The sequence below is a fragment of the Leptidea sinapis genome, chromosome 34 (genome assembly GCF_905404315.1).
Source record: "Leptidea sinapis chromosome 34, ilLepSina1.1, whole genome shotgun sequence".
Taxonomy (NCBI): Eukaryota; Metazoa; Arthropoda; class Insecta; order Lepidoptera; family Pieridae; genus Leptidea; species Leptidea sinapis.
In genome coordinates, this window is record NC_066298.1 from 2,723,941 (window position 1) to 2,750,125 (window position 26,185).

The 26,185-nt window shown below is 33.4% G+C and overlaps 1 protein-coding gene and 2 long non-coding RNA genes across 7 annotated transcripts in view; 2 read left to right on the forward strand and 1 right to left on the reverse strand.

Moving 5' to 3' along the window:
• Window positions 1-3,853: 3,853 nt before the first annotated feature.
• LOC126975011 (uncharacterized) lies at window positions 3,854-18,470 on the reverse strand. 4 transcript variants are annotated; one of them, XR_007731600.1, is made up of 5 exons: window positions 18,306-18,470; window positions 17,849-17,969; window positions 9,442-9,595; window positions 8,871-9,014; window positions 3,854-4,028 (listed from the first exon to the last, which is right to left on the reverse strand). It is a non-coding gene; the product is annotated as an uncharacterized LOC126975011 (long non-coding RNA). The 4 variants fall into 4 exon arrangements; XR_007731598.1 differs by having other exon boundaries at window positions 8,480-9,014; XR_007731599.1 differs by lacking the exon at window positions 8,871-9,014 and having other exon boundaries at window positions 9,446-9,595.
• LOC126975010 (uncharacterized) lies at window positions 4,636-6,011 on the forward strand. The gene is made up of 2 exons (XR_007731596.1): window positions 4,636-4,783; window positions 5,437-6,011. It is a non-coding gene; the product is annotated as an uncharacterized LOC126975010 (long non-coding RNA).
• Window positions 18,471-21,791: 3,321 nt separating the features above from the next.
• The window catches only part of LOC126974917 (protein HIRA homolog), a 31,091-nt gene continuing 26,697 nt past the window's right edge, over window positions 21,792-26,185 (forward strand). For both annotated transcript variants that reach the window (XM_050822656.1, XM_050822657.1), the window contains exons 1-7: window positions 21,792-22,005; window positions 22,085-22,258; window positions 22,590-22,748; window positions 23,409-23,566; window positions 24,224-24,332; window positions 24,806-24,966; window positions 25,420-25,588. In XM_050822656.1, coding sequence (XP_050678613.1) covers window positions 21,969-22,005; window positions 22,085-22,258; window positions 22,590-22,748; window positions 23,409-23,566; window positions 24,224-24,332; window positions 24,806-24,966; window positions 25,420-25,588 — 967 coding nt within the window. In that variant the 5' untranslated portion in view covers window positions 21,792-21,968. The remainder of the gene's footprint in view (window positions 22,006-22,084; window positions 22,259-22,589; window positions 22,749-23,408; window positions 23,567-24,223; window positions 24,333-24,805; window positions 24,967-25,419; window positions 25,589-26,185) is intronic.

Below are 26,185 nucleotides of genomic sequence, written 5' to 3' on the forward strand. Positions count from 1 at the left end.
AGCCCAAAAAACTTCTTTCATATTGGCGTCTATCAACATACATCTAGCTTTATCAAGCAATGTCCTATTTTTTCTTTCTGGTAAGCCATTCTGTTCTAGCGTGTATGGTGCGGAAAGTCTCCTTTTGCTGCCATTCTCCTTCAAATATTTGTCAAAATTATTGCTAATATATTCTGTCCCATTGTCACTTTGTAAGCATACTATCTTCTTTTTGGTAAATCTTTCAGCCTCATTTTTGAATTCCTTAAATTTTGATAGAGTTTCATCCTTAGTTTTCATTGTATATACTCTTGTATATCTTGAATAATCATCTGTAAATGTGATGAAGTATTTTTAACTCCCTTTCGATGGCTGCCTCATGGGACCACATACATCAGTATGCACAATTTCTAATGTTTCATTTGTACGTTGCTCATTTTTAGGTGCATTAAACGGTAGTTTTGTTGCTTTGCCTTTAGCACAGACTTCACAGTCTTTAACTGTGTCACTTTTATTGAATTCTAAGCCTTCCATAATTTTCTTATCAAGTGCTATTCTCATTTGTCCTTCATTAAGATGTGCTAACTTTCTATGCCATTGCTGCATTTTGCTTGCTTCGCAGTAATTAGCTATCTCTTCTATGTTTTCTTTAACGTAGTACAAACCGTCTGAATGTCTCTCTGCTTTTAACAGAATTTTATTGTTTCGCATCACGGTAGCATTTTTTTGTTTAAATACAACTGTTCCACCTTTGTCTGTAATAACAGACAAAGGTGGAAAAATATTTCCAACTGACATTAGATTTGTAGTCAGCGATGGTACGTACAAGGCTTCAGTTAGTTTCAGATTTGGTATTTTATAGGTGTAAAGTTTTGCTGGACCTCGTCCTTCGATTTGTGGAAGACAGTTTTCTGATGCTAACCTTAACGTTTTGTTATCAGATTTGTCCATATTAATGAATCTTTTCAATTCATGACTCATATGTGACGTACATCCGCTGTCAAGACACCATTTCTTAATTTTTTCTTTATTATCAGACGTATTTAGGCATGTTTCTTCTAAGCATTGAAGACTTGCATTATTTTTATTAACTCGGTCCACTTTTGACCAGCATTCATGAGCTTTGTGTCCTTTCTTCTTGCATTTAAAACATTTAACAATAAAGTTTTTATTTTTGCCACGTTGTCTACTATACAGCGCCTCTTGTTCAAAGTTTTGTTCACTTGTACTAGCTATATTTTTTCTTGCCTCAGCTTCTTCAATTATCTTTATTTTCAAGTTGTCTGGGTCTGGTAGATCATCCCTGGATTCTATTGCAATTCTAAAATTTTCAAAAGATTGAGGTAAGCTGTAAAGCATCATAATACTAAGAAGATCTTTATTAATTGGTATGTCCATATCTGCTAGTTTATCGACGATATCCATAAATTTATTCAAGTTATTGACAATGTAATCACCATCTTTCCTCTTCTTCAATATCAACTCTTTTAATAGGCTTGCTTTTCTTGCAGGACCTTTGCTATAATATATGCTTTCTAGCGTATCCCAGACATCTTTACTTGTTTGACAATTTTTAACTTGTTTTAATTCGCCCGGTGATATTATGAGAAATAGCTCGGCTAATGCTAACTCATCTTTTTCCATATAGTAATTCAATGCATCACCTTCTCGCGTTGGTTTCTTAATTTTATTTGAAACATAGCTCCAAATGCCAAGTTTTAATAGTACGGCTTTTGCATGGATCCTCCATGTATCGTAGTTTTCTCTTTTCAATTGTTCTACGTGCACGTGATTACGCATTTTTCTCTTTTATTCCCGTTTCTGGGCCCATAACTTGTTATATGAGATAGAGCAGAGTATCAGCAGTAGACTATGAGCAAATCAGTGCATTCACCATTATTTAATATAAGAAAACAACTTTATAAATTAATTACAACTTTTTATAAGCATGACAACGTAATAACTACTTTGTAGTCATAGTAACCAAAAGTCACTAATTTCTTCCTCTATGATAATTATTAATGCTATTATGGAGACTGGTAATATTCCTTCTTCTTGGAAAACCCAAACCATAATTCTCATATTAAAACCAAACAAACCAGCTTCTAATATTTCATCTTTTCGTCCTTGCCAAAATATCTGAGCATCTTGTTAAAAATAGGTTAGAATTTTTTATTGAAAATAATAACATTTTGACAGCCAATCAGCTGGCATTTAGAAAGGGCCGGAGCGCCATAGATAATATAAGTATTTTTGTGTCGGATATTCGATTAGCTTTCTCAAATAATGAGTCGGTTCTTGCGGCCTTTCTTGATATCAGCTCAGCTTATGATAATGTACTGATTTCAGTACTGCATAAAAAATTACATGACCTTCACGTTCCCCAATTATTAATTACATATATCATCAATATGCTTTCTGAGAGATGTATTAAATTAGACCTAAACAATGGTACTCAACTATCAAGGCTTGTATAGAGAGGCCTGACCCAGGGGTCGGTCCTAAGTCCTTTGCTGTACAATGTATATACCTATGATTTAGAAACATCCTTAAATTCAGATATATATGTTTTGCAATATGCTGATGATCTTCTTTTATATAACTCGGACAGTTCTGTAGTAAATGCTAGTAATCGCTTAACTACTACTCTTAGTAAGCTAAATGACTGGTTGGATGTCAATGGCTTAGAATTATTGTCAGTTAGTTCCCTATATATTATTATACTCTTTGGTATACCTTGAGCTGTTTAATTTTAAATGCCCGTTGTGATTTATGTAGCACAGTGTGTCTGCTAACTACCTACTTTTCGTAAGATTTTATATAATTTATTAAATTAAACGCACGTGTCTGGCAAAGTCATCAAAAATTACTATTTGGAAGCTTGGATTTGAATAAGAGTATCCATCATCCGGAATAGACTTTTTTCAAGTAATGGAGCAATTAGAAAACCGATACTTATTTCTAGAAGACGAACGCGTTAAAACCTTCAAGTATTGGCCTTATAATGATAACAACAAATGTAATATTCGTAATATGGCCGAGGCAGGGTTTTATTCAGTTGCTACTGGCGATACTGATGTCGATGCTGTTAAATGTTTCCTCTGCGGGAAGGAACTTGATGGGTGGGAACCTGAAGATGATCCGTGGGCTGAGCACAAAAGTCACGCAGCATACTGTGCCTTTGTTCAACTCAATAAACGTGAAGATGATCTTTTGCTACCGGAATATCTCTCAATTATACTGCAATATATGAAAAATGAAATAAGAAACAATCAAGAAATTGCTACACAACTAATTGATAAAAAGGCCAAAGAGGTGTGGCGCAAAATACACAAATTAAGGAAATAATATCATCACTTGTACTAAAGCCTCACTTGTAATTTTATTAAGTAACACATTCACCATCATCTTTCCGGAGTATTACAAATGACAATAATCATTATTCATAAAATAGGTATAAGCAAATTGATATGATGGGGACACTAAAACATACAATTTCTGATGTAGTGATGAATGTGTTAATCTCAGATAGTTTATGTGTAGATAGCCTCTTGCTGTTAGACAACACATGAAAACAGTTTATTACTTTAGTGTGTATGACAAGCTCCATCTTATACTCATGATTGGTATGTCACTTTGTGTTAGTGTGTGTGAACTGCTCAAATAAAGGTTAAATGTCAACCTCAATTTTATTTCAATGTTTTCACAGTTGTTACAGTCTATCTGGACATCCAAATGATCTTAGATAGGCCATATATTAAGTGTCTTAAAAATGGACAATACATGCATTAAACTCTTGAGTTTCATGAATATATAACAATTTCATCACAATAAAATTAATGTGATTTGCTACTAATTTAAAATGAATAAAACATATTATATAAGATTTATTTATTTACTTATTACTAATGGTCTTTATGTTAGATTTATTTATACAAAGGCTTTTTAATAATTCATACTGATTATACTGGCGGGAAAATCTTATTAACAATTGATATTAGATTTTGTACTTCTTCCTCTGAAAGTTGCTCCTCACTCTCCTGAACAATCTGTAATAAAGGATCACATTAAATTACTCATATTTCCCTTGGTGATCACCACCACCCACATTCTCTAGAAACACCAGATCTGTTAATATGTCCTTGCAGCTCCCAAAAAACAAGGAGAGCATCATGATCTGTCAATATCTAGACTTGAACGTCTATTCATCAATGACCAAAACGGCTGTACAGCTTTCCCCATATTCGGTCAGCTGGGCATTTTCCAGTATACCTTACAGATAGATAGATAGACAGCGACATTGAAGCAAAGGAGTGTTAGAGCAGTTTGTATGTAATATTCTTAAACAGTATGGCCGCATGGTACTTAACACATTCAATGCCACCACGATTTTCTAATACTTCCCAGCGATGCCGCCCTATAAAAAACGCAAACATGCTAGGTGTGCTCGCGGCACTGCAGGATGGAATTACGTAGCACGCTAGGCGTGTTCACCGGCACTGTTAAGAGGTAAAATCAAAGAAAGCGTTATTTCGGCTTCAACCGTGTTTATTGATCAGTCTTTCTCGAGTTACTGAAGAGATATTTTGTTTTTAGCAGTGTTTGTGCTTTTGAAAGTTAAATTATGGCAGTTAGTAGATTCCAAGGTAAGTATTTATCGTAATTTGATCAGTGAATTTCAACCTTTGGTTACTTATTTATGATTTTTTAGGGAAAACAAAATATGTGCAAGAAACAGTGGAATATGATGATGATGCGACGCAAGCAGATAGCCCACCCTCACAAAAACGCCCAAAAGTAGGAGGTGAGCCGATAACATATTTCTCTTATCTTGTCTTAAAACTTTTAGTGCACTTATTGTGACGTAGTGGATTAGTGTTAAATTGTAAATCATTCGGTCGGTACCTGGTACCTACTTTATGATATGCAGGTACCTATAGATAGCACATTATATTGTCAATATTAACGTATTTCATAAGGTTTTTGAAGCAGCACCGCAAGTAATTAACCGCATCAATTTTACACAAAAGAATTAAGGAACAAAAAGATTCTTAAAAAACCGACGATTGTGTTTGAAAACATTATTTGCACTGTTATATATTATCGCTAATAACACAATAAACAAGCCGTGCTGACTGCTGACGCATCTATTGTTTTACAAATAGGCTGATAACATTTCAACTCCAGATGTTTAAAACGTTACAGGAATCTGTCTACAATTCTAAGAAGTTTAGATTTTAATTTGGAGACAGTAAATGTTTTGAACTTATTGTTTATTAAATACTAGCTTTTGCCTGCGACTTCGTCCGCATAGAATAGTTAATGTCGTTACGTTACGTTAGTATATTTTTGGTTTTTTTCGCCTAATTGTTTTTTTTTTAATAAAAATGACATTTATTAAAAGTTATAGCCACTTTATACGACTTTAAATAATTGTTGATCATTATTTGCTTTCAGAATACATCGCGAACGCATCAAGCTCACCGAACTCATCGCAAGATATATTTACAGAACTACAAGATGTACCTTACTCCCAAAAATGGACATATTCGCAACAAATGGATGAATATGACAAAAAGGATGTAAACACCATGACTGACGGAAGACCAACAATTACTAAATATAAAGAAATTGGTACCATGACTGAACCAGGGTTGACTTGTAACAACAATACTAATATTGAAATTCGATGCAATGAATATTTCGGAAGTGTTGTAGCATGCGAGCTAGCAAATTATCACGGTCGCGTTCGTTACGATAAAATGAAAGCTATCATTGATATTTTTAAAGAAAAGTGAGAAATTAGTTGCCTTGATTGTTTAAAAGGTTTCTATGATTCTCTTGAGGAAAGAAATTGAGTTCCTAAGGGTTGTGATTTCAATTGAAATAATAATAGTGATTTGAGAAATCAACGTCTTTATTAAAGCACTTATTGTGTGTACAATATTATAGTTACTACTTATGTTAAAGATAAATGTTAAAAAATCAACGTAATTAGACCAACAATATTATACAATAATTATCAATAGAAATTGTCCTTTTCTTTGATCAAATGCACATTGGAAAAATTTTTTTTTTGATAAGTGGAGTACAACTCTTACTTAATCAGTAGGTATCTATGAATAAGTTTAGTACCACTTAATATTTGTGATACGGTCTGAAACATTCCATGCACAAGTAGCAACAAATAGCGACATTACTCTTCCTTTTTTTGTTCTCCAGCAATGTACGCATCTTTTTCGTTTGGTTTTTCCGTGATAATTTTTTTCCAATTTCATCAAGCAATGTACCTGTCTATGTAATGGGATTTGTTGTTCCCGTTCTATGTAGGGTTCCACGATGGATTTTATGACGCTTAATCGGAAATCATATAAGCTTAATTTTCGAGTTGAATACTCATTGTACAGGAAATAAGAGTTGATCATGACGATCTGCATGATGTGAATGATAACTTTTTTATACCACCGCAAAGATTTATGCTCGCACGTATAATATGATAGCATTTGGTCATGCTTATCTATTGCATTCATATTTTTATTATATTTTGTTATCATTTCTGGTTTTGCTTTACTTTGCCCCCTTCGATTAGTAATAATGTTAAAGTTGCCTTTGTATTTGCTAGAGATCGCCATGACTTCCCTCTTATCCAACCATTTAATTATACACACATTATTTTTATGTTGTATACACAATTCACCTTTTTTTAATTTTGTTTTTACAACTAATTGAGGATTATTTTTTCGACATTTTCGTAGTGTTCCTGTACAATAAGTATTCTTATAGTATAAATCTTCTATCAAATTAACGCTTGTATAAAAATTATCCATAAATAAATGGTGCCCTACATTTAAATATTCTTTTATCAAATGCATTACCACTTTGTTAACGTGGTTTAATCCTCCCACAATAACATCAGACGCACCGCCGTACAGGTGCAGTTTCAATATTACCCCAGACTGGTCAGCTAGTGCATAGAACTTCAGACCATACTTATTTTTTTGGGCAGGGTTTTGTCTTCTTCCGATGAATGAAAAGATATTGGTGAAAGAGAGAGAAGGAAACAGATCCGAGTTACACAACAGCTGATAAGCGTTTATAATTAGGTACCTAAAGGGGTACATTATAGGTAAATATTTTATGCAATTTATTTTATCTTTTTTGTTCAACCTAAGTGCCAAGGAATAAAATAAATGATAACTTATAAAAAATATTCTATACTTTATTATTGGCATTATAAATGTAGTAAATTGACCTAATAATATAAAAGATTGAGAACTGCTGGAGATGAACACGCCTGGTATGTTCGCGGCATTACATAATAGATTATTTTTGATGAACCTTAAAAAAATATCAGATCCTGGAACCACTTCAGAATACTTTAGCTTACGGCAGAAAGTTTATGCTCAGAGTCTTTCGGACAATAATATTGTCTAATCTTTGAGATATAGATGAAAAACGGTGAGCACGCCCGGCGTGCTGGCGGCATGCAGATAAGAATTAGTGTGGACACGCTAGGCGTGTCAATGGCACTGAATGTGTTAAGTACTCTAGCTGGACAGGGCTAACAAAACCATCGCAAGGTTTTACGTAAATGCGGAGCATTTGCGATTGTCTGATGTTCCGAGTGTCTACCGAACTTGAGCCACGTAGGTATAACTTGTATTCCGGCCGGTTGTATGAAGATAGAATACATTCAAGGAGCTTCTTATGAAATATCCATCATATGGGCTTTCCGAGATTTTTAGAAGCCGACAAACACTAAGCGCGTTAACACTGGTGTTTCCAAGAGTGTGTGCTTCTAAATTATTTCTCCAACATATTGGTATACCAATGAAAATATCCTCTCTTGAGAAGGATGGAATGGGGTCAAATATCTTTGTTCAATTCAACAGAAAAGTCAAATTCGTGTGTTAATGATACATCAACAACACTCTCCTTAAATCCCTCCCCTCTAGAAAAAACTAGGGATGATCACTAGAGCAAGGCAATACTTTGGGTCGATCATTCGAAAATTTATCAAAAATACAATTTCTACAAAGAAAAATCAATCAAATATCCTCACTATCTGGATGTGTGTACCTTCACCAACCAGTTTTCAAGGAACTTTCTGCTACATACAACCAAAACGTGAAGAACTTTCTTCTGGGGTGTTTCCACAATGATATTACATGGGTACCTTGAAAAGTGTGTATATCTTTCTATAAGTCCGGCAAAGCTCCTGTGATTCCTCTGGTGTTGCAAGCACCAGAAGTGATAACTTAGCATCAGATGATCTGCACACTTGTTAATCTTGCTCTTCTGTAAAACACTACACCAAAGGATGTTTTATGATTTGTGTGACTCATACCATAATACTGTCACTGTTATGGGTGGCTTTACATCGGGTAGCTCACTTTATTACTTATTATTATACCATATTATTTTATACATATTTACCACAGAAAGAATTTTTATTTATTACAAAATACATGAATATTGCTTGAACAGCCTTAGAACATACTTATCTGATCAAGTTTTATATTCCAAATAGTTTATTGTTATGTATTATTGTCCTTTTAATATAGTAAGTACACCATTTAACTATATCAAAAATTATAATCATTGCAATAACATTTTTCGCAATAAGTTAGAATTTATATAGATGAAGAAACAAATAAGATCAAAATTTTTGATAGATATTCAGATTAAATTTTTCTCTTGTCAAATATTATTCTTATTCTAAAATTTCCATATTTATATTGCTTTTTATCAGTGCAAAAGGCTTGTCCGCAAAAGATGCGGTATCAGCCCAAAAATAGTACTATGGCTGCACACATCTGTCATCAGACCTTCCCACCCACAGATCAGTTGTATGGTGGCCCAAGACACAACTGACATTGAAAAAATCAAACCTTCAGAGTCTACAGCACTTAGCAACCACAGCACATACTGGATGCATGAAAAACACACCATCATCCGCGCTCGAGCACTTCTTGACCCTTGGAACTTTATCGTCTTTATGGTTATCTGGTCATACAGGAAGAGGCAAAGGCAACCTAAAAATTGTCTATGGAAACAAATCACTCACTCAAAAGTTCTAAAGGCAATGTTGCAGGAAATACATGATGATTGATGCACCCTTGGATGAACACTGTGCCACCATGTATTAGATCAAAGATACAATATTCAACTTAATTTGAAAGCAATAATAGCTCTGGTATCAACGAAGCCAGCTGAGTTACTTGAGATCATTGTTTTATTATTATTTAAAATAAAATTAGCCTGTGGGGACAGCTTAGCTGCCTTTTTGGGTAACAATGTAAGGCAAAATATGTATTTTATTAATATTTCTTTAACAATCATATCAGACATATTATTTATACTATAAAAAGTGTGACACTTGACTGAGTCTGAAGTAATTTTATTTATAAGATTTATCAATTTTAAAATTTAATAAACATTAAGGATAAAAAACTGATGTACCAACTGTATTTCCAACTCTGTTCTAGGTGGTGTATTGACCATCATTAATTTTTCCACTTTTGTCAACTTTGAAGCATTTTGTCGCTTCTAGAAACTTCTCAATAGCATCAGTATTTTGATTATTACATTCTGATTCTTGTAAATAGCGAACAGTCTGCAAAATAATGAGGTCTTATTCAAAATTCAAATACACTTTATTCATGTAGGTCACAAAAATGACACTTATGAATGTCAAAAAAAATATAAATATTGTTTCTTATTGAATTTACCGCTACTTCGTAAAGGGTTGAGCTAATGAGAAGAAGTAGCAAGAAACTCATTGCCACTCTTTTAAGTCAAGATTTACATTTTAGTTGTTTTACAATATATGCAAAGTGACGCAACAAAATACTCAAAAGTCAAAAACTGAAACGCTTACATGAGTAAGTCAAAAAAAGAAAAAAAAGTAAATTAATACTTATAAACACAAGAGTTATTGAGTATAGTAGATGCATCAATCCACACATACCGCAAATAAATAGAGGCATTATGTGAGCATTTCATAAAATATATAATAACTTTAAAGGAAATAATAATAATAAAATAACACATCAAGCAGACCTCCCGGTAACAAGATCATCCAGCCCCCACGAGTAGCACCCGTTCACGAGCATGACGCATGGACCAGCCATCGCCTCCCTCGACCATATTTTAGGGAAGGGAACGACCCGCCCCACGTCGCCGCCACAAGCAGAGCCATTTAAGCGAGCATGACGATACCTGCCACGAGAAATCTACCGAATAACAAAACAATTCAAGTTCATCCACATATTATGCAATACTTACTAAATGCCTCTACTTACAATTTTGTTTCAAATTACATAACTCATGATAATGATTATTAAAATTGATTAAAAAACAGAAACAATATTAATATTTAAATTATATAACTATAATGACATTTATCAAACTAAGACAGACATGTAACAGCCCAGCAGCTCAGTCCCAAGGGTTCTTTAGATCCAGATATTTTATAGTACCCTTTTGTATACAACTTTTTCTTTAACACTGATTTATATTCATTTAAAGGTAAGTTCTGAATGTCAATAGGGACCTTATTATTAAAACGTATACACAGACCTCTGAATGAAGTTGTGACTTTTTGGAGTCGATTTACATGAACAGCAAGCCTATCCCTATTTCTAGTATTGACATTATGAGGGTCACTAATTTTTTTAAACGAATTTATATTTTTTTTTACATAAACAAGGTTTTCATATATTTATTGCGATGTCAAAGTCAAAACTTTTATTTCCTTAAATTTTTCCCTTAGTGACACTCTTGGTCCTAATTTATAGATGGCGAATAGCTCGCTTCTGCAGTGTGAAAATGGTGTTAACATCGGCAGCATGTCCCCAAAGTAAAATACCGTATGTCATCAGACTATGAAAATAGCTGAAGTAGACCAACCTCGCGGTTTTTTCATCCGTAAGTTGCCGAATTTTTTTAACTGCGTATGCTGCAGAACTAAGCTTTTTCGCCAATTCATAATATGAGGACCCCACTGAAGTTTGGTATCTAAGGTAATCCCTAAAAATACGGTTGTATCTACAGGTTTCAACTCATCGTCTTTTACTACAATATTTGTGTCAACCTGTCTAACATTAGGCAGGGAAAATTTAATACATTTGGTTTTTTTTTCATTAAGAAGGAGATTATTCGTAGTGAACCATTCCACTACTTTGGACATAGCATTGTTCACGTCATCAAAAGCAGTATGCTGTCTATGTAGTTTAAAAAGTAAAGAAGTATCATCTTCAAACAATACTATCTCATGTTTATTTTGTACAAAGTATGGTAAATCATTTATATATACAAGGAATAGGAATGGCCCAAGAATCGAACCCTGTGGAACGCCCATGGTAATGGGAGATCCAGCTGACCTCTTACTGTTCACTTCAACCATCTGAAACCTGTTGCCATAAGACTAAAATAAGACTTCAGAAGGCCAAGCGCTTCTCCCTTGATACCATAATGATGTAGTTTCCTGATTAAGATTTCATGATGAACACAGTCAAATGCCTTGGATAAATCATAGAAAATACCAACGGCATCCTGACAACTATCCCAGGCTTCAAAAATTACACAACACCAGCATCTGTTGTTGAGCGACCCCTTGAAAAACCAAATTGTTTAGTGCTCATTAATTATTTGATATTTCATATAGGGCATCATAAATTTTTGGTAAATTTGTAAACAGCGGTTTTATAGCATCTATTCTGCTTGACCATCTTGTTTCAGATAATGGTTTTAAGGTCAGATTTATGACATATTTTTTTAATAAATCCCATCTTTTAGCAGAGGGCGAAAAATATTTATATAATTCTTGCACAATACAAAAAAAACCAGTCGTATGATGATTGAGGTTGGTAGCGTCGTTTACTATTAAATTTAAACTATGACTAGCGCACGGTACATAGAAAGCGCGGGGATTTAAATCCAGCAATCTTTTTTGAAGACCATTATTCTTACCGCGCATATTTGATCCATTATCATAACCCTGTCCCCTTAAATTGTTTATATCCAAATTAATGTTGTCTAGTTTTTCTAAAATAAATGACGTCAATCCAGCGCCAGTTGTATCTATAATTGGACAGAAAGCTAGGAAATGCTCTCTTGTTTCCAACTTTCTAGTTTCTGTGTTAAAATTGACAAATCTTATTATAATACTAATTTGTTCTACGTGTGAAACGTCAGGAGTACAATCCAGTATTATTGAAAAATATTTATTAATTCGACATAAATTTAAAATGTTGAATTTGGTTACCGAGTATGTAAATTATTTCATTTTGAATTTTATCTCCAAGATAAGTCGGCATATGTCCGTATCATTCGTTACGCGTCGTATGTGTTCAGTCATTGAAAGATCAAATTTTCCTAACATTTCAATACATTTTAAAAAATTACCATTGTTACGATCATATAATTTTTGGCTTTGGCCACGAAAAGCCATATTTTGTGTACTTAGAAATTGGACCACATATATTATTCTTTTGATTACATCGTACCAGCGCTGCTTTTCAACCTCTAAAAGTTTTTGTTGAATACTATCAATAGTGTTCTTATTTTTAAGAGCATGACACAAATCTGTCCATTTTTTATAATTATTGAAATGAGCAGAACTTTTCTCATGTCTGCTGCAATACAAAGCTAGATGTTGCCAATCACTAATTCCCTCGCAGAATTTATTTTTATGTTTTGATTCAAATAGCTTGCAACAGAAGCAGTAAACGGCATTTTTGGACACTGAATACAGCAGCCACTCTCCGTGATACTTTTCACCGTTTCCTAAATGCCTTTCATAATAATACTCAGAAAATTTTCGTCCCGAAGAATCACGCGGAAAATTATACTGTTTAATTTGTTTAATCGTATTTTCTATTAAATACTGGATCAAAGTAGCGTTTAAAACTTCTGGCCAGGCTCCAGGATCATCTTTGGAATTGGTGACGATAATTGTCTTGACGGTGACGATGGTGTATCAGGCACAGGCACAGACGTAACTTCGGCAGCATCATCTTAAATTAATAACAGACAAACAAATACATAATATTGTTCACATGAGTACCTATCTATCTCCTTGTCTGAATAAACTGATTTACCTATCTATGAATAATTATTTATATTTATACAAATTAGAGTGTCTGTTTGTAGTATTAAAATAACCGCTTTTTACTAAATGCTTATGGATGTACGCATTCAGTAAAAAGTACATAAAATAAAATATAATTTTTTACAATTTTTGTCTGTCTGTTCCTTCCGTCTAATCTCTAAAAACGGCCGGAAAAAAAGTTAATTTTTCTATTCAAAATTGAAAAAAAAATATTTTTTTCTAAAATATCCCAAACATAAGTTATAATATTTATTTTATACAAAATTACATAAAAAGTACACACTTACCACTACATGAAGCGTTTTTTGAATCAGATTTAATAACACTTTCATCGATAACATGACTGGTTTCTGTCTCTAATGATTGTGTCGAAGTGGATGGTTGAGCCGTAAAATATTTACTTATTTTAGTTGCATTTTTATTACGTTCTTCTTCTTGTTTTCTTTTCCTTATTAGATTCTGGTAACCAGATAATTTCTTTTTTTTATCATGATTACTATCACTCATCGTGAAAACACGTTAAAACAATCAGTAGGTAACACCCAAACAATGATTATAAAAATTCAATACGCACCTTACACACACACACTTTCAATCAAATGATTGTTCATTTGTTTTGTTTTGCCTTAGCTATCTCGTTCTTTAAAATAGGGGAATACCCCCGCTTGCGTCGCACGCATCGCATCGGGTTGCGTTCAGACACTCACTCATACTCATACAAACTCGGCGCCTCTACGGTTTAAAATAACTAGTACTTTTTCTCTGGTTCAAAGAACTGCCGCCGTTTTAACGTTGAGCTCGTAAGGAATGTAAACTAAAACCCTAAACGTAAAATGAAACCATAAACGTGAATAATAATAAACATTAAATATTGAGAGACTTGTTCAATAAGCGTTATAGATGTTTTGTTGTTTACAAGGCCTATGTTGCGCCTATTGTACCTACTTACTTGTCGATACTCCACTACAAAAAACAATCATATAGGTAACAAAAATAATTAAGGTGGCAGTGGCGGCGCGGCGCCCCTATTGTCTTGGCGCCTGTGTGCGCCGCACACTTCCGCACACAGGGGCGGCGCGGCCCTGTTTCCAAGTGTTTCCCAGACAAGCCCTGAATATTTTGGTGCACCAGGTTAATAAATTTTTTATTATTAAATTTATCTAATACGGGTGTGCTATGCTTTATATTCAAGTTATTATTTTTTGTTGTATTAGATTTAAAATTTCTGCCGGAGTTGTTCTCAGTTGTCTTATAAACTAGTTTAAATGGTTTGGAAAATATTCCACAGTTTTAATACCAAAGGTACTACTAACCTGCTCAATAGAAGCAGGTGTCTGTCTGTCCACCGAACAGGATAAGTTAATAAAATAATAATTTAGCACATGTACTAATTGTCGAATACAATATTTAGAAAGATGATAATTTTCTTTAGTCAAACAAAAATACTTTCCAATAAACTTATTGGTGTCCATAAAATGGAAAAGACCATGACGACATGTCAAGGTATGCATATATAAATTTAACTTATGTCTATGATTATTTTCTCGTTCTGGCAAGCTCTGACTGAATTAACAAAACAAAATTATTTTATTTACATTATCTAAGTTGCTAAGCAATTTGAAATAATTAGCAATATCCTTATTATTAGTTCCTCCTCTTCTACCAATTAGAATTATTATTGTTGTATTTAAATTGAATTTAGAAGTTATAATTCTGTCTAAAATATTGAAATAAGTGGCCCCAGGCATATAGATATTTAAAATATTTTGACCAAAGTTAAGATTCAGTTGTAAACCAATTTTTTTCCAATCTCATCACTGTACATAATAATGTTATGTTTAATATTGGTTTGTAAATCTTGATTTTGTGAGAGGGAAATAGTTGATATGTCTAATGATATGCAAGGGTTCTGCACTTGAGTTATAAGCGACTCATGCTCCGGCAAGCTTGAGGTGTCCCACAAAATATGTTTTTTGCCTAGCGATTCAAATGTTTCTAGGTTATACTGACTAGACTTAATAAGCTCATCCATTGCCAAAGCATGTTCACTTATCTCATTTTGAGCCATATCATATTTATAAGTTATTTCCTGTAGGGTTTAGTTCATATTAGAGAGTTCTGAATGAAGCTGCTGTATCTCATATTCATAATTACACCTACATGATTCTAAATCTGAATTACACTGATTAAGTTTGTTTAACAATTCTGATCTTTCTTTACGCAAGTACAAATTTTTGGGTCGACTTAATATATTTGTTAATTTTAGCATATTTTTTAAATTTATTCCTACTAAAGGACAATGTTTGGGCAGTCACAGAGGTATTACATGAAGAATTGTTACCAGTTAAGTCAATAGTGACACTGGGGGAATCAGAATTACTAGGTGAGTTAGCAGAACACATTGTAGGTGAATTGCAGATTAGTTCTTCAAACAGTGACTGTGTGTGGGACATATTTCTGTTATTTTTTTGTGAGTCCAAGATAGTAATTTGCTTATGAGCATCCCTTAGCTCCCATTCTAAGTCAGCAATGCATTTGAGGGCAACATCAAAAGCATCACTGCTTTGGTCAAAACCAGCCAACACTGTCTGAAGTTCATCTCTATGACTTTGTATAATAAGCATTTCAGAGTGCAATTCTACCAACTCACTTCTTATCTTTTGGTTTTTTTCCTAATACACTCAACATTTCCCTCTCACTATCCTCTCTCTCATGTAGTAATTGCTCACATTATGCCCTGGATGACTTTAGCTCTTTGAGAGCCTGATGTAGCTGGTCTGCCAATTGAAGGATAGTTGTTTTGCGGGTGTTCATGGTTTAAAAATGTATAATATTTCGCAAAACAATGAGGTGAGCAACAACCAAAAGAGGATAGAGTGTAGATTGATATTTTCTAATATAATATGTACCTATATTTTTTTCGATAAATTATTATGTATTACTTACGTAAGTTATTAAATAAACAGCACTACACTTCAATCAAAGACCAATTTTAAAATTGGCGACAACGGACTTTAGAAACGTCACAACCTAAATTAACTTTACGAAAACAATTATTTCCACAACACTTACATTAACAAGATACATAAACTGTTTACTAATATTTATATAATTTGGTCGTGATGAGATTGAATTTTGATAAAATTAATGCAAATTTCATAGAAATTTAATTAAAATTTACAGAGTTCTTTAGCTTACAACATGAACAATCGGGTTGCCAGAATGAAAAGAATTTATTATTATAATTTGATAGTACTATATAGGTTAATGGCCTTATATTTTTTAATCTTGTGGTGGTGGTGACACTGAATGAGGTGATATTGGAATATTTTTATTACAAAGGTCAATTATATTAGGTATTAACAAGTAGGCATTTAGATACCATATTGTTCTCAGTACATCTCTTAATAGTAGTTCCATCAAGATCCTACACTGTACTAAGGTATATTATACTTATGCTCATTTATGTCAGATCTCATATAAGCAGTTGGGAGTTAAACTTAATCATCACCTCTTCCTACATTATAAGTTAGTTATAAGAGTTAATAAGTCCGTCTTAATTTCCTACACTGAATAAGTACCATGAAAAATGTGGGATGACCTTTCCAATTTTGTTTTTATTGCTATCAAAAAAGGTCTTATTTGATTAAGATTATTCATTATTACAACATCAAAAATAATTAAAAAGTGTATCTAGCTATTAAGACAATATTATGTTGCATATACAGTAGAACCTCATTAAGTTGAAAACTTCCAAATGTCTTTACAAATATTATTCTTATATTATATTAAATCTCGAAAAAATGTTTTGTTCCCTTCCCTTCAAACACCAAAACATGGAGGTTTATAAATTTCTACCCCCCTATTAGTCTAAATGATCAGTCAGTCCCTCCAAGCCATATTTTTCCTCCAGAATGGGAAAAATTATATTTTACCAGTGTATCTCAAACATCGCAAAGTTATATTTTACAACCTTTACTTCTCTATTATTTGAGTCTTATTACCTCTATAGTTAGTTACTATAATAAGTTACAGACTTTACGAATTTACCGACAGTGGAAGTTCACCATTGTTTCTTAGAAAGAAACTTAGGAGTATACAATGAGTAGAATTATCACAAATTTGTAACTCACATCGACAAATATTTATTTGGTGTCAGGTGTTTAAATTTATTATTTTTGATTTCATTTGAACTTTAGCAAAGCAAGTCATTTGTTGTCGAGTATTTTAAAGAGTATAGTAAATATTGTCAGAAGTAGTTTGATTCTACTGCTGTTGTTTTGAAATAATGTTAATTTATGATAAATAAAAAATTATTAGAATGAATCTCAACCTTTTTATGTTGAATAGAAATCCTCATAAGTCAAAAACTCTATAACTCAATTTTTTTGGTGTCTTCCTTGATGTTCAATGTATAGAGGTTCTACTGTACATAGAAAAATGATTTTATTGCTTTCATTGTCATTTGGCTTGTTCTTCAGCAAATTGTAACAGAACTAAAAATATATCATTTTCAATCACAAAAAGTTTTCATAGTACTTCAGCCAAAATTCATTACCCAATTGAGAAATTAAAATATATTTAAAAAATATGTTATATTAAGGCCTTCTGTACCTTAGCACACTCACTGATAGCTCAGAGAGTTACAGCTGTTGTGTCTTAGCACTAAATATATTATAACAATTGATGTAAAGTTGCATATTTATTTTTCATGCAATAGATAATATTATTATATCACACATAAAAATTACCAACTTCATATGTCACAGTGGCTAAAGATCCTTCTCGTTTATGTTTTTTCTGTGTGTTATCTTTGAGTTGTTGCAAAATTAGCATAACTTCATAATTGCACAAGAAACCTGCATTTGTGTTGACACTGTAATGGTATAAATCATATTAAGCCTAACAAAATTTCACTTGAACCTAAATAATACTATGTTTTATGCTGTAAAAAGTTATTATCAATAACAACAAATTTGAGGGAAGAGGGTATTAAAGATATGCGAATAAATGAAACTTTAAATTCATCTCGTAAAGGACCTATAAGCTTACGCGAAAAAACCAGCGCCATGGATTTCACATATTTTCTGATATAGAGGCATGTGTTCTTCTCGAAATTGTGCCAAAAGATATATATAGTAGTAAATATGTATTTATTTACGGGTAGGTACATATTTAATGTTCCATTACAAAATGCAATTAAACAACTCACGTTTCCATCTCTTTTTCAAAATGACGACAGTAATAATATTTGTTCAGAACCCTGACAAATAGAAATTTATGGGGATAGCGAACTTATTATTTAAGGAACTATCTACTACTACTATTAAATATCTTATTCAGCTTGACACTTTACTTTAAAAATTATTGTTAGAAATGTTACCTAATTGCTCCGAGTCCGAGATTGATTTGAAATTTGGTAGATTTTTTTGAAATGTCAAATGGTTGTAGTACGAACAAAGAATAATGTTAATATTACTTCTGTAACCAATTACCTAGCATTTACATCCTCTTTGGGAATCCCGTGTACTACTACTAAATACTAATACTACGATGATACTAAAATCAGAAATGCATTTTAATAACTACAGTATAAAGTCCTATACCCTTTTCGAAAATACGACAGATATGTTGCGAAAGCTTTAAAATGCACTTTAACTCGCTACGTTTTGTGAATATTAAAATAAGTAAGGAATAAAAACATTTGAAATCAAGACATTACCATATATTATTCAGTTCATTAGGTACTAAAATCAACTAAACAGATAAAAGAGATAAAGATTGCCCTTGTAGGCGGGATAGGCCTACAAGGGCAATCTTTATCTCTTACACACTCTTCACATATTATGAGCGTACAAATTTTGGTGAAAAATTAGCTTCGACACACAACGTACAAAGCTAAAGAAGGCAGAAACAATGTATAACGACGTCTTGCGCATTGCGAAAACGAAATATTATGAAGTCTTGCGCATAACATGAGCACGAGAAGGGTTTTTAGAGGGGCCCTCGAGGCCTTAGAGAGGAGATCGATGTACATCGGTTAGGTTATACCTAATTGGAAACATTGTCAACAATAAGTATTTAAGCAAATGATTATTATTAGAAATATTTTAGTTAAAATGGCTTTTTTATTACCACCAATTCTTATTAATTTTGGTTAACAATTGAGTTTCTGAGTGTGGTTTTCGTAATATTTTGTTTCCGGGTAGTCGTTTATAATAAAGCTGCTATTTTAAGATTTCCATCATTCATCCCCACCATCAGGATGTGTGGCGTTCCTCGAGAGTGTGGTTTAGAAGTAACCCCGTCAACCATGCTTTGTGTGAGCTTCCCTGAGTGGTGTTTCCAATACGATACGACATAAGTAAAGGTACCTTACTTATGTCGTATCGTATTGGAAAAAAAATGCGTACACCTTACTAAAAGGCTGGCAACGCTCCTTTGATTCCTCTGGTGTTGCAAGAGAATTTGGGTGGTGGTGATGACTTAACATCTGGTGACTGAAATGATGCTTAAAATCTGGAGCTTCTCCGCACAATTATATTGTTATAAACATAATAAAAATAAAAAATAATATGCAAACATTGCTTTTTATTTCTCCCACCCAATCAATTCAATTACTCATATCAACACTACTAAATCCTATGCTTTATGTTCTATGTTGTGGCAAAATTAAATAACTAACTCTACGCGCAATTTCAACATGGTAAAAAATTGCAATACCTACATTAAAAAGTAGAGTTGGTTATTTATTTAATTATGTCACAACATTAAAAATGAATTTCATAATTTCGAGCTAATATATAGTTATTTTCGGGGCCAATATTCAGATGGCGCTAGTTTTCAAATAGACAGCTCATAATGCGTAGAGAGGGCTCTCTTTTCCCTATATATTATTATACTCTTTGGTTAGTAAAAGCATTGTGGTTCTATTTTCTAGACGGAGAATCATTCCCGATTTCAATGTACTTTATAGGAATTATCTATTATATATATTATTTTAGATTCCAAACATACTGGAGTAAAGAAACTTAAATATGATCAGGTGTCTAACCGGTGTCTGGTGGGGTGCCCATTCTTTTACCTTGCGTCTTATTTACAACGTCCTTATTCTTAGCTTACTAGATTATGCCACTTTCATTTTAGAGCCATGTAGTGCAGTTGCTCTGAGCAAATTAGATTGTGTGCAGGCTAAAGCTTTAAGGATCATCCTTGGAGCTATGAAATCTAGCCCTATCAACGCTATGCAAATAGAGTGTGTTGAGCCGCCTTTGTACTTAAGACGTCAATTTTTATCTGATAGGTATTTATTTAAAGCAATGCAGTTTTCTCATCATCCTTTACGTGATAAACTTCAGCTCCTTTTAGAATTTATAGATACTTGTTCATACTGGTCCCATAAATCTCCCCCGTGCCTTGTCAAAAGCTATCAAACATTTTGCTCCATACAAGCGCCGATGTTTAGCACATATTGTTACCCTACTTTTGATACTAAATATAAGGCACTAGTAATCTCTCCGGATGTTAGGATCAATCCAGATATTCCAAGAAATCAATTGGAAGCTCCTCAATATGTAAATATATTAAAAGAAAATGAGTTTACGGGCTTTCATTATATATATAGTGATGCTTCTAAGCACTCACCAGATGGCATAGTTGGGGTTCGGGTTTTCCATTTTCAGTATAATATTGTCCAGAAAACAAAACTTCCACCTGAATCATCTGTATTTACTGGAGAATGTTTTGGTCTGTTTAAATCTATTGAATATATACTTCTTGCTAAACTTAAGAAATCCATTATATTTACAGACTGTATGAGTGCCTTACAAGCTCTATCTAGGTTTCCATTCAAGTCTGGCCCAATTAACCATGTTATTTTAAAAATTCGAAACCTGCTAGTGACATGTAATGAAAAAGGCTATAAAGTGGTGTTTTCCTGGGTACCAGCTCACTCTGGCATTTTTGGAAACGAACGATCTGACCAGCTTGCCAACGAAGCTATTTCATGCGGAGATATGGCAGATTATTATAACAATGCCCATGATATGTGTACATTGCCAAAACATTCCCTTCAGGAATCTTGGAGAGTGGCATGGTTGATCTCTAGCAAGTTAAAGGGTAGAACATTTGCTAGAATTCAAAACTGTATTCCGTCAAAGCCATGGTTCTCAGGTTTGGTGTTGAGCAGGAGAATGACGTGTATCTTGACGCGTATGCGTTTGGGCCACGTTTGCTCTCCTGTTCAACTGGCGAAATTTGGAATTGTGAATAGTGATCTGTGTGAATGTTGTGAGTTGGGTGACCTGAACCATATATTTTTATCATGCCCAAAATATAACCGGGAATCGTTATACCCGGGTCTTATTTAGTGTCATATCCCACTTCCTACTTCTAAACCTTGTGTATATAAACTTCTTTCCTCATTTATCCTATTAAATGATATTAAACTGTAAATAAGTAGTATACGTAATAAATATTCCATTATATATTATTTTCTATCCTTTCCTGATTCTATCAAAAATTTCGTTTGTTATTTTCTATTTTTTTCTAAGTAAATAAGTTTCCTCCGTTTTAAAAAAAAAATAAAGAAAAACTTGACAATGGCTCAATCGCTTAGCGCGCAGAGCCAATAAAACACGAAGAAGAAGAAGAATCTTAGCCAATAGTACCTTCCGATCAACAGCCTGAGTGAACGTAGTGGTTAGATTATTTTTGATAGTAGTGGTGTAGTATTTAAATTCTCTTGGTGGTTAAATTCTCTTTGAGGCTGAGGATGTAAATAATAAATGTTTATTATAATAGAATTTAAACTGTAGAGAAGTTTTTTATTTTTCTGTAAATTAAATAAGCTTTTAAATACAAATAACATTTCTAAATGAAGCTGTTGAAGCCTAACTGGGTAAACCATGATGGTAAGTCTGGGCTTGATGATATTCATGGAATAAATGTCGGCAAATAAAGATTTTATGGATGATAATATTATGTTTACAGCAAAGCCGATATTTTCAATCGACATACATCCGGCAGGCAAGCGCTTTGCGACTGGAGGTCAGGGTCTGGATTCCGGGAGGGTCGTAGTATGGAACTTAAATCCTGTTTTATTTGAGGAAGTTGAAATGGATCTTAATGTTCCTAAGATGCTATGTCAAATGGATAACCATTTAGGTTAGTATATACTTCTTAGGCCCTGTCCACACAGCGAAAGATAGCCAACACATATTGTTTATTTTTCGTATTTTAGCTTTCATTTGCGGTCTTCATTATATCTGGATCGGGCATAAAACCTTATACTTTCACTTACCTTATAAATAAACAAATTTAATTGATATGCAGCCCACCTATATAGACAGTGGGGACTTTACCTAAACATAAATTTGTGTTTGCATTTGTAATTTGTTACAGTTACTCGTATTTTATTCGTCGTTAACTCCAGTTAAAGTTGTTCACTTTAACTTTAACGTTTGTTAACTTAATTCATTAGCTCTTATTATTTCAGCATGTGTTAATAGTGTGAGATGGAGTAATGGTGGAAGGTACCTTGCTTCGGGTGGTGATGATCGACTCATTATGGTGTGGGGTCTGAGTGTTGCAGTGGGAGCTGGCAAGCATAAAGCAGAGACTTGGAGATGCTTAGCTACACTGAGAGGTCATGCTGGTAATAAATACTGCTCCAAATTTTTTTTTGTGACCCTATACACAATAACATCTCAATAATAAAAAAAGGATACTTACCTCAAATAAACTGAAATCTTACAGTCTACGGATGGAACAACATTGGAACAAACTTACTTATGATCTGATGTAATCAACTTGCACCTTCACAATAGTAAAAAGAAGAATCCATCAAGGCCTATAAAGAGCTACTGGGGTTATACCATCCATGCATAAGCTTCATCAGAAACTCTTAACCTGTCACTCAATGATCGAACATAGATCACAGAGAAAATAAAATATTTTACAAGCAACTATATTAAATTACTTCACATCAGAAAACAGTTTGGTTAATTTGAAAATAAAATATTTTTTAAAGATATTCTTATTAATGTAAATCTCTCAAATTTTAAGTATAAAATTCTAACTGAAGTCATAAATGTTTTCACTTTTGGAAATCACATTCACTAATTCCTCTAGTGTTGCAAGAGAATGTGGGTGGCCTTCAGCACTTAATATCAGGTGACCCAATTGCTTGTTTTGCTCTCTTCTTCCATAGCAAAAATACCTTATAACACAGATTATTCAATGTGATAAATAATATATGTAAACTTTCAGAATTTGATTTGTTATTAAGAAAATATTATGGTACTTGTTTTTTCAGGGGATGTTTTGGACCTTGCTTGGTCACCACTAGACAAGTGGTTAGCAAGTTGCAGTGTCGACAATACAATAATTATATGGAATGCTGAGAAGTTTCCAGAAATGGTGTGTGTGTTGAATGGACACACAGGACTTGTCAAAGGAGTTGCTTGGGACCCAGTATGTTGTTTTGCATTTTATCTATCAGATTCTTTAAAAACTTATATATGCTCACTACCTGAGGCCAATGAACTCTGTATCCTATAGAAAATCAATTCCATAACTGATTAGTAACTGTCATTATTAAAATGAATTTTGTAAGTATAGAGACATAAATGTCCAATACTTATAGTTATTGTCACAGAAAGAGCAAAAATAAAAAGAGAAATCAAAATTAGTAGATGAAGCTGCTTGGCTCAAGATTTAGTTCAAATTCAGATTGCAAACATGATACAAAATTAGGAACATGTTCAAGATTTAACTGGAGTTGACATTCATTTATTTATTGTGCAGCGATTATGTTCTTCCTACTGTGGCGTCTGTGGAAGGTATACCACAAGTTAGCCAATGTCATGATAAAGTAGACCACCTAGCTTAGAGTATTTTTTTTCAACCACAAATAACAACTTTAAGAAGAATTGATTTTTTTTTTATTAATTTTTATGATTTTTATAAAGAAGGTATTGGGATAAACACTTTTTTTATTTGCGCAATAACTAGTTAAATATAATTATAGATATCTCTAATCCCTTTGAATTATAAGTAATTATTAAATGTTTTGATATATGTGATAAGGCTGAGGAGATAGACTATGTGATAAATCTTTAAATAATTCAGGTTGGAAAATACTTAGCGTCACAATCAGATGATAAATCATTGAGAGTGTGGAAGACAGCAGATTGGGGCGAAGAGACTGTCATCACGGAGCCATTTGAAGAATGTGGTGGTATATATACTAATAATAATAATAATATTTATACATTTGTCATAATATTGCATGTTATTTTAAATATTTATTAAAATCAAACAGCTTAACAGTTCTTATTTTGCAACAGAATGAATATAATTAATATTTGAAAAGTGAAATTATTTATCGTTTATTGCATAATTATTTAAACTTTAAGCAATAAAGTTTTAATTTTAGTTTCTGTTTCTCTGTTTATTTAATCTAAATAATAAAAAACTAATGGTGCTTTTCTAACATTGCAAATATCCTAAAGTTCTTATTTCTAGACAACATTGTATTCATATAGTATCATATTTTTATTAATCTGTTTATATATTGTTAATCTATATATTTAATTGGCTATCCATAACTATAGTGAAGAGTTTAACCGATGGCAGGGTTAAACTAGTAGTGTGTAAGAGCATAGCAATTTAGGTAATTATTATATTAGATATTTTGGTTACCATTGATAGGAACAACTCACGTACTCCGCCTGTCGTGGTCTCCGGACGGGCAGTACATTTTGTCGGCACACGCGATGAACGGTGGCGGGCCCACGGCCCAGGTGGTAGAACGGGAAGCCTGGCGCTGTGATAAGGATTTTGTGGGTCATAGGAAGGCAGTTACCTGTTCCGTAAGTACACTCTCTAAGTATATATTAGTTTATTTTACGACAGTGAGGGACGAAACGAGCAGGTCGGTCAGCTGGTGGTAATTGATACGCCCTACAACACACTACAATTGCGCTGGTCTCCTAGAGACATCAGATGTTAAGTCTTATTTGCCCACTAATTATGCACAATAATGCTTACACATTACTGCTTCACGGCAGAAATAGGCGCCGTTGTGGTACCCATAATCTAACCGGCTTCCTGTGCAAAGGAGCCTCCCACTGGTAAATTAAGTTGCACTTAAAATATAAAAGAAGCCACATAGGACTGATTATTTCACTTGCCTTTGCCATCACCATATCTAAATAAAGTCTATAATAAGTGATAATATTCGGATATGAACCATTTCAACACTTCTCTTTGTAGAAAACAATTTTATTTAGTTCGCTAGTTTTTGCATTTCTAAAACATTGCAGCGCTTCAACAACAATATATTGGTGAAGGAGGGCAAGAAGTGTTGTTGCGCCGCGGTGGGGTCGCGGGATCGAGCGCTGTCTATATGGCTGACGTCACTGAAGCGGCCGCTGGTGGTCATCTACAACCTGTTCAGCGATAGTGTGCTGGATCTGTCCTGGAGCGCTGATGGTGAGAGAATAATACATATTATATACTCCATCCAACCATTCATTTAAACTTTTACAGCTCGAGTACTTATTATATATAAGAGGGGTCAAACAGGCAAAGGCTCACGGGATGGGGAGTGGTGAGGCAACCGCCCATGGACATCCGCAACAACAGGTGTCAAGAGATGTGTTGCCGGTCTTTAAGATGGGAGTATGCTCTTTTCTTGAAGGTCCCTAAGTCGTATCAGTTCGGGAATACAGCAGCCGATAATTATTGATTCCAGAAAGTGGGTGTGCGAGGCAAGATATTTCCTGCAAAAAGCGGATAAATTTTGTGTGGCTCCGCGCACGACACACGATATTTTTAGTCGATGATGTATTGGTCGAGTGATCACAATCTCGCACTTTCAATACAAAGAATATAATATTGTTTTTTGATTACATTCGTAGCAAGTTATAATATGAGACAGTGTAGTTGACAGACTCTTTATAATTTAATCCATTTTGAAATTTATATATTTTGTTATTCATTGAAAGTGGGTGTTGAGATTTATGTTGTTTTCAAACTATTAAGGGTCTTATTTTTAACAAGTATAGTGTTAATCAAACAGAACAGTTT